At 42.5% G+C, this 14,248-nt stretch overlaps 1 protein-coding gene across 13 annotated transcripts in view; it reads left to right on the top strand.

The window, feature by feature from the left end:
- add1 (adducin 1 (alpha)) overlaps positions 1-14,248 on the top strand; it is a 192,895-nt gene that overhangs the window by 159,611 nt on the left and 19,036 nt on the right. For all 13 annotated transcript variants that reach the window (XM_078215185.1, XM_078215187.1, XM_078215177.1 and 10 more), the window contains one exon: positions 6,631-6,784. In XM_078215185.1, coding sequence (XP_078071311.1) covers positions 6,631-6,784 — 154 coding nt within the window. The remainder of the gene's footprint in view (positions 1-6,630; positions 6,785-14,248) is intronic.

The raw sequence follows: 14,248 nt of genomic DNA, 5'->3' as shown, positions 1-14,248 counted from the left end.
ATCTCCTTTTGAACCTGTGCCAACTTTCGAGGGTTAATGTTGCTTAATTGGAACAGCATTTCCTTATACTACATCATGCACAATTATTTTGGTACTTCCCAGTTTATTCCCACATATATCTCCATGTGATTGTAATAAGCCTTTGAGGTCATTTTGATTTTCCTCATGGCAGACTGGTGCAGACGCATGGGATCAGAGGTGAACTAGCAAGGTGGATACAAAACTGGCTTGGTCAAAGAAGACAGGGTAGCAATGGAAGGGTGCATTTCTGAATGGAGGGCTGTGACAAGTGGTGTTCCTCAGGGATCAGTGCTGGGACCTTTGCTGTTTGTAATATATATAAATGATTTGGAGGAAAATGTAACTGGATTGATTAGTAAGTTTGCGGACGACACAAAGGTTGGTGGATTTGCAGATAGCGATGAGGACCATCAGAGGATACAGCAGGATATAGACCAGTTGGAGACTTGGGCGGAGAGATGGCAGATGGAGTTTAATCCGGACAAATGTGAGGTAATGCATTTTGCAAGGTCTAATACAGATAGGAAATATACAGTAAATGGCAGAACCCTTAGGAGTATTGATAGGCAAAGGGATCTGGGTGTACAGGTGCACAGGTCACAAAGTGGCAATGCAGGTGGAGAAGGTAGTCAAGAAGGCATATGGCATGCTTGCCTTCATCGGCCAGGGTATTGAGTTTAAAAATTGGCAAGTCATGTTGACGCTTTATAGAACCTTTAGTGAGGCCGCACTTGGAATATAGTGTACAATTCTGGTCGCCACACTACCAGAAGGATGTGGAGGGTTTGGAGAGGGTAGAGAAAAGATTTACCAGGATGTTGCCTGGTATGGAGGGCATTAGCTATGAGGAGAGGCTGGAGAAACTTGGTTTGTTCTCACTGGAACGACAAAGGTTGAGGGGCGACCTGATAGAAGTCTATAAGATTATGATGGGCACGGACAGGGTGAATAGTCAGAAGCTTTTTCCCAGGGTGGAGGAGTCAATTACTAGGGGGCATAGGTTTAAGGTGCGAGGGGCAAGTTTTAAAGGAGATGTACGAGGCAGATTTTTTACACCGAGTGTGGTGGGTGCCTGGAACTTGTTGCCGGGGGGAGGGAGTGGAAGCGGATACGGTAGTGACTTTTAAGGGGTGTCTTGACAAGTACATGAATGAAATGGGAATAGAGGGATATGGTCCGCGGAAGCGTAGGGGGTTTTAGTTAAGTTGGGCAGCATGGTCAGTGCAGGCTTGGAGGGTCGAAGGGCCTGTTCCTGTGCAGTACATTTCTTTGTTCTTTGTAATTTATTCCAGTTTCTAAATATGTCCTCATTGTCCAATCTAATTTGTGGAATATCAAATTCAGAATCATCTGGATTTGTTTCATCACTGAGTTGTAACAACTAACACCTCCCTTCTGTTTTCTTTCTCTAACAAAATACCATTTGAGCATATTAACATGACAGCCTCTGAGTTTTCCTTCCATCTGGCATTCTTATCAAATAATTCATCTCACTTAATTTTCTTTCCATTGATTAGGCCCATTAAACTTTGCTTTTAAAGGTTCACCTACCACTGGTAATACTTTATCCCCACTAGCTAAGCTATGAATTTTTGATCTCTCATCTGCTTTTTCCATCACATGTTGTGCCACTTTTAAATGCCGTCTAGTTAACTCACAAGCCCTAGTTAATCTTTCCCGAAAGTTTGACACAATGTAGTCTCAGAACACTGACTCATCAATTTCTCCTTGATTAATTAAGTGGTCCTCTTACCTCATGACTAAAAATCCAAAAGAACTGAATTTAGTTGATTCATTGCAACATGTACAAATAGAATTATTTTATCCCAATCCTCTAGATAATCTTGACTATAGGCCATCAACATGAACTTTAGTTTGATGTCACTACTTTAACATTCCCTGCGATTCTGGTGGAAGGTATATTCGGAAGACAGACTATACCCCAATTTGCTATTTTGGAATTATGAGTATATGATGATTCACTCCAGTTGCGATTCTACTGACACACTGGGAAGCCTTTATCAAAACAAACTTGATTTAACAACACGGTTTAACTATAACAAATCAATTAGCTTAACAGTTAACAAGTGAACAATATTTAAACACGACAAGATACAATTCTTAACTGCTACTTAGTCCTATGAGTTCCAATTGAATGGAAACCCTCTTCAAAGCCAGTAAGCAAAACACAGGCTTATGTGCTTGTACTTGGGTTGCTACTCCTAGAACTCAGAATCTCCAGGCAGGGAGAGACAGAAAGGTGCATCTTGTTTTTTTTTTCAGAACCAGGCAGGAACTGACTGTTTTCAAATGAAAGAGAAACTGTTTTTCCCTGCGATCTTGGCTCCTCCCATTAACAGATGGCATTGTCTTTGTCACTCAACCTAATCAAACCCCAATCTGAAACCCCAGAGGAAAAACCAATTAAACACAAATGTATTAACTCTGTTTACACAAAGACACCATTAACTAAAATGAGTTATTATCTTGCGGTCTTAGCATAAAACTGCATCTTTTTTCAGACAAATCGACTCCTTGCAACGAAACAGTGCCTCTTACAAGAAACATGATAAATGTATATTTCTTAAAGGCACAGTATCACCACACACCAAAACAGATGATCTGATCTTTATTACATTGCTGTTTACAAGAGCTTACTGTGTTCAAATCGGCTATTGCATTTCCTACATTACAACGTAAAAGTATTTCATTAGCTGTAAAGTGCTTGGTTGAGACATTTGATTTGATTTATTATTGTCACATGTATTAAACAGTGAAAAGCATTGTTTCTTGCGTCCTAAACAAACAAAGCATACCTTTCATAGAGGAGGAGAGGATGCAAATTGTAGTGTTACAGTCATAGCTAGGGTCTAGGGAAAGGTCAACTTAATATGAAGTAGGTCCATTCAAAAGTCTGATGGCAGCAGGGAACAGCAGAGAAGCTGTTCTTGAGTCGGTTGGTAGGTGATCTCAGACTTTGGTATCTTTTTCCCAGCAGATGAATGTGTGCCTGGGGTCCTTGATTATGCTGGTTGCTTTTCCGAGGCAGCGGGAATTGTAGACCGAGTCAATAGATGGGAGGCTGTTTTGCATGAGGGACTGGGCTTCGTTCACAACCTTTTGTAGTTTCTTGCGGTCTTGGTCAGAGCAGGAGCCATACCAAGCTGTGACACGTGGACATGAAAGATGCGCTATAAACACATCTTTTTTTGTTGCTATTGGGGCAGCTGTGGGTGATACAATTAACTTGGTATCTCATAGCTATGGAAAGGGAAATAAAGCTAGGTCCAGAGCACTCTAGTGGCTACAAATGAAAAATGTATGCATGGACATCAGTAAAGGTGGAATTGGGTTTAGGTGTTATGCTTTTCAAGATGTCTAAACGTGAAGATGATCACGTGAGCAAGGAACGAGAAGTTATTGGAGATTTGGAATCCCCTCTCCGGTCAAAATCAGTACCTTTAGGGAGTTGGAAAGATTAGTGTTAAGGAAGTATTTTGGACATAAGTATGACTTTGGAAGTAAGTCTAATTAATTTTCAGTAAAGAGGCACAGCCCCAATATTTTGCTCAAAAGTCTATTAGAATGAAAATTGGTTCTTTGTATGCAGAGTGAGCCATGAAGCGGTGCCTGCAATTTCCCAACTGGCATGTCTCTAAATTCAATAATTTTATTCTAGGGAGCATTGCCAAGAGCAAGGCCACTTTCTCTGCAGAAGATATGGGAATGGGCTGGCAAGTCTTAAAAAACCAGTCCATTTCAATCTGTCAACATCCTGGGATTATTATTGACCTGGAATTGAACTGGACTAACCACATAGAACCATAGAAAATTACAGCTCAGAAACAGGCCTTTTGGCCCTTCTTGTCTGTGCCGAACCATTTTATGCCTAGTCCCACTGACCTGCACTTGGACCATATCCCTCCACACCCCTCTCATCCATGAACCCGTCCAAGTTTTTCTTAAATGTTAAAAGTGACCCCGCATTTACCACTTTATCTGGCAGCTCATTCCACACTCCCACCACTCTCTGCGTGAAGAAGCCCCCCCTAATATTCCCTTTAAACTTTTCTCCTTTCACCCTTAACCCATGTCCTCTGGTTTTTTTTCTCCCCTAGCCTCAGCGGAAAAAGCCTGCTTGCATTCACTCTATCTATACCCATCAAAATCTTATACACCTCTATCAAATCTCCCCTCAATCTTCTACGCTCCAGGGAATAAAATCCCAACCTATTCAATCTCTCTCTGTAACTCAGCTTCTCAAGTCCCGGCAACATCCTTGTGAACCTTCTCTGCACTCTTTCAATCTTATTTACATCCTTCCTGTAACTAGGTGACCAAAACTGTACACAATACTCCAAATTCGGCCTCACCAATGCCTTATATAACCTTACCATAACACTCCAACTTTTATACTCGATACTCCGATTTATAAAGGCCAATGTACCAAAGGCACTCTTTACGACCCTATCCACCTGTGACGTCACTTTTAGGGAATTCTGTACCTGTATTCCCAGATCCCTCTGTTCAACTGCACTCTTCAGAGTCCTACCATTTACCCTGTACGTTCTTCTTTGGTTTGTCCTTCCAAAGTGCAATATCTCACACTTGTCTGCGTTAAATTCCATTTGCCGTTTTTCAGCCCATTTTTCTAGTTGGTCCAAATCCCTCTGCAAGCTTTGAAAACCTTCCTCACTGTCCACTACACCTCCAATCTTTGTATCATCAGCAAACTTGCTGATCCAATTTACCACATTATCATCCAGATCATTGATATAGATGACAAACAACAATGGACCCAACACCGATCCCTGCGGCACACCACTAGTCACAGGCCTCCACTCAGAGAAGCAATTCTCCACAACCACTCTCTGGCTTCTTCCATTGAGCCAGTGTCTTATCCAATTTACTACCTCCCCATGTATACCTAGCGACTGAACCTTCCTAACTAACCTCCCATGAGGGACCTTGTCAAAGGCCTTGCTGAAATCCAGGTAGACAACATCCACCGCCTTCCCTTCATCCACTTTCCTGGTAACCTCCTCGAAAAACTCTAATAGATTGGTCAAACATGACCTATCACGCACAAAGCCATGTTGACTCTCCCTAATAAGTCCCTGTCTATCCAAATATTTGTAGATCCTATCCCTTATCACACCTTCCAATAACTTGCCCACCACCGACATCAAACTTACAGGCCGATAATTTCCCGGATTTCTTTTGGAACCTTTTTTAAACAACGGAACAACATGAGCCACCCTCCAATCATCCGGCACCTCCCCCGTGAATACTGACATGATACTGTGGCTACAAGAGCAGACCAGAGGCTAGGAATCCTGCGATGAGTAACTTTCCTACTGATTCCTCTAAGCCTGTCCACTATCTACGAGGCAGAAGTCAGGAATGTGATGGAATAGACTCCACTTGCCTGGATAGGTAAAGCTCCAGCAACACTCAAGAAGCTCAGCACTGTCAGGCCTGCTTAATTGACACCTCTTCCTCATTCACTCCCTCCTCCACTGGCAAGCAATGGCAGCTGTGTGAACAATCTACAAGATGCCTGCAGAAAATCATCAAGGCTCCTTGGGTAGTGCCTTCAAAACCCAAACTGCTACCATCTAGAAGGACAAGTGCTGCATACACATGGGCAAACCAGCACCACCTGGAAATTTCCTTCAAGTCACTCATCATCCTGTCTTGGAAATGCATCACTGTTCCTTTACTGTCACTGGGTCAAAATCCTGGAACACACTCCCTAACAGTACTGTGGATGTACCTATATCACAGGGACTGCCGCAGTTAAAGAAGGCAGCTCACCACCATCTTTTCGAGGACAATAAGAGATGGACAACAAATCCTGGCCAATGATGCCCAAATCCCGGAACTTAATAACAAAATTAGCCCAACCTCTAGCTCAATTTTGGTAGCATTATCTGGGAGTTGAGCTAAACATGTTCCAAAAACCAGCTTCTTGCTGATAGAGCAAAACATAAGAGGATTCTGCTGAGTTTGAGGCTGGTACATATCCCACGGCAAGGCAGGTTGTACTTGAAAGACTGCACATGTAGCAGCAATTTGCAGGAGGCCACAGCATAGTGACACAGTAGTTAGCACTACTGCCTCTCAGTGCCAGGGACCTGGGTCACTGTCTGCACATTCTCCCCATGTCTGCATGGGTTTCCTCCAGGTGCTCCGGTTTCCTCCCACAGTCCGAAAGACATGCTGGTTAGGTGTGTTGGCCATGCTAAATTCTCCCTCCATGTACCGGAGTGGTGACTGGGAGATTTTCACAGTAACTTCATTGCAGTGTTAATGTAAGCCTACTTGTAACAGTCATAAATAAACTTTAAAACTAAAAAGTGGAGGCAGGCTTCAAGTGATCTCCTGGCTGTATTATCAAAACTAGCTGATTTTACTTTGGGATGAACCTTGGCCCTTTGTACACAAAGTATTTTATTGACCCAACATTTTCTCTAGGCTATGGAATTGATCCTATACTACCTGCCAAATAATCAAATGTTTAATAATAATGTCATCTGAGTAGTTGTTTAATGTTGAATTTTGTAGGTCATTGAAACATTTGATGGTAGTTTTGTATTGCTTACTCAGGGCGAACTGGTGACTGCATCGAAGGCCATCATTGAGAAGGAATACCAGCCACGAGTAATTGTGAGCACTGCGCCAAATCCCTTTAACAAATTGACAGACCGTGAACTTGATGAATACCGCAAAGAAGTTGAACGCAAGCAGAAGGGACCCGAAGGCAAGTTGCTGATAATTGTTTTCAAAACCTTTTAGTTTGTTTTAGGTTTACTTTATAGATTCCGTCAAATCTGATGTATTTTATTGTATTAAAATAGCCTTTTCAAACTTATATATATAGCTTCCTTAATCAGAAATCAAATTATTAAGTCATACCATGCACAGTGCAATCAAAAAGTTGCAGACTGCACATGTAAACTGCATCCGATTTAAGTAGCACTTGGTATTATTCAACACCGTTATAACAAATGCAGACTTGTATGTTTGTTCATGAAAAATATTGAAAATCTGTTTTAAATAGTCCTGTTTATTTGCCTGATCCAGTCTTGACTCTTGGTCCCAATGGTAGCTGTTTGTAAAAGGACATCAGATATATCTGACCTTGCAACTCTGAGTAAAGATCATTTGGGAGTGGATTTTCGAAGACAGGTGCTGCCAATGGACTTGCCAACAACTGGAACAACGTTTGCGGTTTTACAAAGTACATCAGATCTTAGAATGAACGGGAAACATTTGCTGGCACTATTCTTCATTGAACCGAAGGAAGAATCACTACATTTGATCCTGTTCAGTTCCTTTTTTTTATTAAAATGGGCTAATAAAGGAGAAATAAAATAAAGAAATGTCCGAGCCACATAATGACACACAGGTGCCATTTGGCCCATTGCGTCCATGCCTACTCTTGGCAGAACATTCCAGTCAGTCTCGCGCCTCTGTTTGATTCCCATAGCTCTGCAAGTTTATTTCCTTCAAGTGCCCATCCCATATCCTTTTGCAATCATTGTTTCCACTTCCACCACCCCCGGGGCCAACGAATTCCAGGTCATTTTCACCTGCTGTATCAAGAAACAAAGTTGTTCCTCACATTTTCTTTGCACCTCTTCCCAAAATTATAAATGTGTCCTGTTGTACCAGCAGCAAATGGGAAGAGTTTTTCCTTGTCTACCTCATGCCTGTCATAATCTTTATACATCTCCTTTTCACCCTCTCAAGGATCTGAAGCGTAGTGACCAAAACTAGACGCAATACTCTAGCTGATGTTGAACCAGAGCTTTATAAAGGCTGTGTAACTTCCCTGCTTTTGTCCTCAATACCTCTATTTATGAAGCCCAAAAGTCCCATATGCTTTGCCAATCACTCTTGATAGATCACTGCGCATGAATCCCTTTCATGTCTGCCCTTTCTGCTAGCCTATCTGTGTCCTGTTGCCGGTAATTCATATTATCCTCACTGTTTGCCACACCTCCAAGTTTGGTATTATTGGCAAACTTTAAAATTTTACTTCATTTGCAAAGATCCAAAACACTTATACACAGCAAAAAAAAGCAATGATCCTAGCACTGACTCTTGGGGAATCTCACTGTCTACCAGCCCCCAGTGTTACGATCCTAGCTGATTTTACTACTGCATAGACGTTCTAGAGGAACCCTGGCTCGATAGATTGTAACATATTTTTTCATTTAGGGAAGTAGATGAACAGAGTTGTAGGACTACCAGTTAACTTTTAACCAAAGAATAAAGCATTTATTAAACATGAAAAGATTGACTATAATACATCCACTCCTTCCCCCTACCTACATCTTTACAGATGTACACATATTTCTAAGGATAACACCACAAGTTACAAAAGGTATCATCTCAATAGGTACACAGTCCTGGTAAACCAACAGGCAAAATACAGTCAGACGCACCACTCTCTGAATCAAAGTACAGATGTCACCCAAAACAATTTCTGTGGATTTCTCATCAAATACCTCCCAGATGCTTATTACAGCGAGCCAACTGGTCACACTAGAACTTCTACATGATGTTTCCACACTCCACTCTCTAAAAACATGTCTTGGAATCTTCTCTCAAACAATGCTTTTTCTCTGATACCTTCACCAAAGCTCCACTTCTAAAATGTCAGTCTTTCCTTTCAGTATTCCTCTGCCTTGGATTGCCACGTGCATTCAAGATTCCATACAATCTCTCAGGTAGTCAGCCATGCCAACAAAACACTACTGCTTCACAGCCTGTATTAAGCTGTCATCAAATTTTTGATTTTTCTAATGTCTGGTTTCACCTGAATAGGACCATGTTTCACTTCTTGTTCTTTGTCCCTTTAAGTTAGCTGTCTTCCTGAGAAATATTTTTGTCCCCCAAATCCCTGGTTTCTTAGACTTTCTTTTGTTCCTTTGGGAAGTCTGTTTTCTGCAGCTCCATGGTCCTGTCCAGCTTTTCCCAGATCCAGCTTAAAACTAACTCTAAGTTCTTCTAGTGTGACCCCTGGTTGCCAAGCTGCAACCTAGTTTTCCTTTAAGCCTGTTTGTTTTCATGTTGTATACACTCATTACCGTATGGGCATCTGAAATCCTTAACCCTTTCAAATTATGAAACACAAAATTAAACTTAAAGCTGTACTCTATATCTAATACCCACAAATACAAATATAAATTACTTAAAATTGTCTGTTTTTTGGTACCAGTCAGAAAAACAACCATCCACAAGACTCCCTGCTTTCTTTCTCTAGAATTATAGAATCATACAGTGCAGAAGAGACCCTTTGGCCCATCGCGTCTGCACCAACGCACGAGAAACACCTGATCTCTTACCTAATCCCATTTCCCAGCACTTCGCCCATAGCCTTGAATATTATGACTTGCCAAGTGCTCATCCAGGCACTTTTTAAAGGATGTGAGGCATCCTCCCTCTACCACTCTCCCAGGCAACACATTCCAGACCGTCACCATACTCTGGGTAAAAAAGGTTTTCCTTGCAGCCTCCCTAAACCTCCTGCCCCTCACCTTGACACTATGTTCCCTGGTGACTGACCCTTCAGCTAAGGGGAACAGCTGTTCCTTAATGACTCTGTCCATGCCCCAGCATATAATCCTGTACACCTCAATCAGGTCACCCCCTCAGCCTTCTCTCCTCCAACAAAAACAACCCAAGCCTATCCAACCTCTCCTCTTAACTTAAATGTTCCAACCCAGGCAGCATCCCAGTGAATCTCCTCTGCACCCCCTCCAGTGCAATCACATCCTTCCTATAAGATGGTGACTAGAACTACCCACAGTACTCTAGCTATGGCCTCACCAAAGTTCAATACAACTCCAACATGAATTCCCTGTTTTTGTAATTTATGCCTCAGTTGATAAAGGCAAGTGTCCCATATGCCTTTTTCGCCACCCTCTCATGCCCTTCAGCCTTCAGAGATATATGGACAAACATGCCAAGGTCCCTTTGTTCCACAGAACTTGCTAGTGTCATGCCGTTCATTGAATACTTCCTTATAAAATTACTCTTTCCAAAGTGTATCACCTCTTTCTTTTCAGGATTAAATTCCATCTGCCACTTACCTGCCCATTTGACCATCCCATCTATATTTTCTTGTAGCCTCACTAGAAAGCAGTGAGTCATGTGGATGGTTTTCTCTCAGCTTCACTGTTAACCACCCAGCCAATCTTTGTGTCATCCACAAACGTACTAATGCTACCCCCCCCCCCCCCCCCCCCTCTCATGTAGTCATCTATGTCGTTTATATAAATGAAGCATAATAGGCACAAATCCCTGCGGTATGACACTGGCTTCAGGTCACTAAAGCAGCCTCTGTCATCACCCTCTGTCTCTTACAACTGAGCCAATTTTGAAGCCACTTGATCAAATTATCCTGTATCCCATGTGCGTTTACCACTTTTATAAGTCTCCCATGTGGGACCTTGTCAAAAGCTTTGCTGAAATCCATATAGACTACATTAACCACACTACACTCACCTACACACATGGTAACCTTCTCAAAAAATTCAATCAAATTTGTTAGGAAAAACCTCCCTCGGACAAAGCCATGCTGACTATCCCTGATGAAGCCTTCCCTCTCCGAGTGGAGATAGGTGCTCTCCTTCAGAATTTTCTCCACTAATTACCCTACCACTGATGTCAGACTCACCGGTCTGTAGTTCCCTGGCTTATTTCTACAAGCCACCTTACATAGCGGAACCACATTAGCTGTTGTCCAGTCCCCTGGCCAGAGAGGCGTTAAAAATTTTAGGAGACCTTGCAATCTCCTCGCTTGCCTCCCAAGCACCCTGGAACACAATTCATCCAAACCTGGTGATTTGTCCACCTTTAAGCCTGCCTAAACTTCCAATACCTTGTCACTTCCTATGTCACTTTGCTCAAGACCCTTGCAGTCTCTCTCCGTGAGTTCCATACCTTCATCATTCTCTTAGGTGAAGACTCATTCAATACCCTTCCAATGTCCTCTGGCTCCACCCATAGATTGCCCCAAATGGGCCCTACTCTCTCCCTGGTTATCTTCTTCCCATTGATATACTTATAGAATATCTTGGGATTTTCCCTACCCTATCAGCTAGAGCTTTCTCGTATCCCCTCTTTGCTCTCCTAATTGCTTTCTGAAGCTCCACCCTGCACTTTCTGTTCTTGCTACCCTTGTACCTGCTAAAAGTCTCTCTCTTTTCCTTAGAACCATAGAAAAGTTACAAAAGGAGGTGGCCATTCAGCCCATCTTGTACATGCCAGCTCGAGGACACACAGGTGTCCTTTCTTAATCCCATCTTCCTGCACCCGACCCATAGCACTCTAGTTTATAGCACTGAAGGTGCAGATCCAGGTACTTAATAAAAGCGTTTACGGTCTGTCTCCTCCAACTCAGACAGTGAATACCAGACATCCACTACCCACTGCATAAAACAAGTTCTTCGTCATGTCCCCTCTATACCTTCTGCCACTTATCTTGAATCTATGTCCACTGGTTCCAGAATTCTCCCCTAAAGCAAACAATTTTATCCTGTCCACCCCATCTCTTCCCCTCATAATTTTCATAGAATCATAGAATCCTGAAGTGCAGAAGGAGGCCTCAGCCCATCAAGTCTGCACCGACTGCAATCCCAGGCCCTGTCCCCATAACCCTATGTATTTATCTTAACTAGTCCCCTTAGCACTAAGGGGCAATTTAGCATGGCCAATCCACCTAACCCGCACATCTTTGGACTGTGGGAGGAAACCCAGGCAGACACGGGTAGAATGTGTAAACTCCACACAGACAGTGACCCAAGTGAGGAATTGAACAGCGCTAACCACTGGGCCACCATGCCGCCCCGAATCACTTGTACACCTCAATTGAGTCATCCCTCAGCTTCCTTTGTTCCAAGGAAAATAACCTAAACCTATTTCTTGTAGCTACACTTCTAGCCCTGGCAACATTCTTGTAAACCCCCTCGGCACTCTCTCCAGAGCAAATTACGTACTTCCTGTCAATATGATGACCAGAACTGCACACACTACTCCAGTTGTAGTCTCATCAGTGTTTTTTACAATTCCAACATTATATCTTTTATATTCTGTACCTTTGCCAATGAAGGAGGGCATTCAATATGCCGCCTTTACAACCTTTGAACTGCAGCCTTTGGGGACCTGTGTACTTTTACACTTACTTTTACGCTCACTTCATCTATCACTCTTCATATATTCTCATTTATTGTGTATTTCCTATAACTGCTTCACCTCCCAAAATGAGGGGTGTTAAAATCCATTGCCACCTTACTGCCCACTCCAACCATCTCTATCATTTTGAAGCTTTTAGCTACCTTCTAAACTATCCGCTACTCTGCCTATATTTGTGTCGTCTGCAAATTTCTCCGTCATGCCCCCCACATTTACGTCCAAATTGTTAATAACACATTCAGAAAGGGGGCCAACACCGAGCCCTTGAAGCAATTTTCCATTCACAAGGGCATCCATCGACCATTACCCTTTCTTTCTTGTTACTAAGCAAACATTTTATCCAGTTTGCCACATTACCCTGTAATTCCATGGGCTTTTACTTTTTTGACCAATCTGCCTTGTGAACCTTGTGAAATTCCATGCTAAAATCCATGTACACAACATCCACTACACCTATCTTCATCAACTCTTGTCACAGAGAATTCAATCAAATTTGAGGTAAGACCTTCCTTTAACAAATCCATGCTGACCATCCCTGATTACTCAATGCCTTTCCAGATGACAAGTTAATCCTGTCTTTGAGGATCGATTCCACTAATTTACCCAATACCGATGTAAGGCTAACTGGCCTAAAATTGTTTGGCATTACATTCAATCTCTCTTTAAACAATGGAACTATGTTTACACTACTCTGGCATCTGCTCTGCATCATAAAATCATAGAATCCCTACAGTGCAGAAAGAGGTCATTGAGCCTGCACTGACGATAATCCCACCCAGGCCCTATCCCCATAACCCCACGTATTTACTCTGCTAATGTCCCTGATACTAAGGGGCAATTTAGCATGGTCAATCAACGTAACGTACACATCTTTGGACTGTGGGAGAAAACCCATACAGACACGGGGAGAACATGCAAACTCCACACAGTCACCCAAGGCTGTAATAGAACCTGGGTCCCTGGCACTGAGGCTGCACTGCTAACCACTGCCACCATGCTGTCGCTGTATCCAGTGAGGATTGGAAAATCACCACCAGAGCATCTACCTCTCCTCCCTGACCTCCTTCAGCAGCCTCAGAAACAATCCATCTTGCCCTAGCGACTTATCAACTTTCAAGGATTCTAACTCTGAGTATTTCCTCTCCTATCCAATATCCCAATGTTCCTCCTGGACTACTAAATCTGCATCATTCCTTTGGAAACACGGAGACAAAATATTCATTTAAAATCCTTCCCACAGCCTCAGCATCTACACACAAGTTCCTTTCTTCACATCTGATAGGTCCCACTTTTTCCTTAACTAGCCTTTTACCATTAATATATTGTGATGCCGGAGGATTGGCTCTGTCTGCACTGGAGCTACTTGTGCCTTCATCAGAACAGAAGGTTCTCTCGACTCATTTCTGGGATGAGAAACTTGTGAAGCAAGGTTCAATATCGGATAGGTCAGATCCAAATTCCATTTTTAACTCTCCGATAATAGATCTTGAAAAAATTAGCCTCATATTGACATTGTAGTGAAAATAACTTGTTTGATAAAGTGTGATTGGGTCAGTGAGTTGATCTCTTCAGTCAAGCCCAGTATTCTCCTTGGTTTGAAAGGAATATACGATGCCAGTAAGTGGATTGGTCAACTAACCAGCACAGTAACTTGACTTTCAATTTACTAGGCTATGATCTGCCATTCAGTGGTGAGCTGGCTGGCAGCTGTCATGCTAGTGGCGGCCAAGTCCTTGATCTTTTGCTCACCATAGAAAGTTTGGGACAATGCTGGAAAATCTCAGCATGTCTGACAGCATCTGTGGAGAGAGAACAGAGTTAACGTTTCAGGTCTGGATGATCTTTCGTCAGAGCTGAAGACAATAGAAAATAGGATGAGATTTATACTGTTGTGGTGAGGAGGTAGGAAAGCTGTGGAGGCTAGATAGAGCCAGTGTTTTGTGGAGACAGGAGAAATTGACAAAGATATCATGGACAAAAAGACAAAGGGAATGTAAATGGTGGTGATCATGGACTAAGA

The sequence above is a fragment of the Mustelus asterias genome, chromosome 6 (assembly GCF_964213995.1).
Source record: "Mustelus asterias chromosome 6, sMusAst1.hap1.1, whole genome shotgun sequence".
Lineage (NCBI taxonomy): Eukaryota > Metazoa > Chordata > Chondrichthyes > Carcharhiniformes > Triakidae > Mustelus > Mustelus asterias.
Note: the sequence above shows the minus strand (reverse complement) of the source record. Positions and strands in the feature narration are given on the sequence as shown.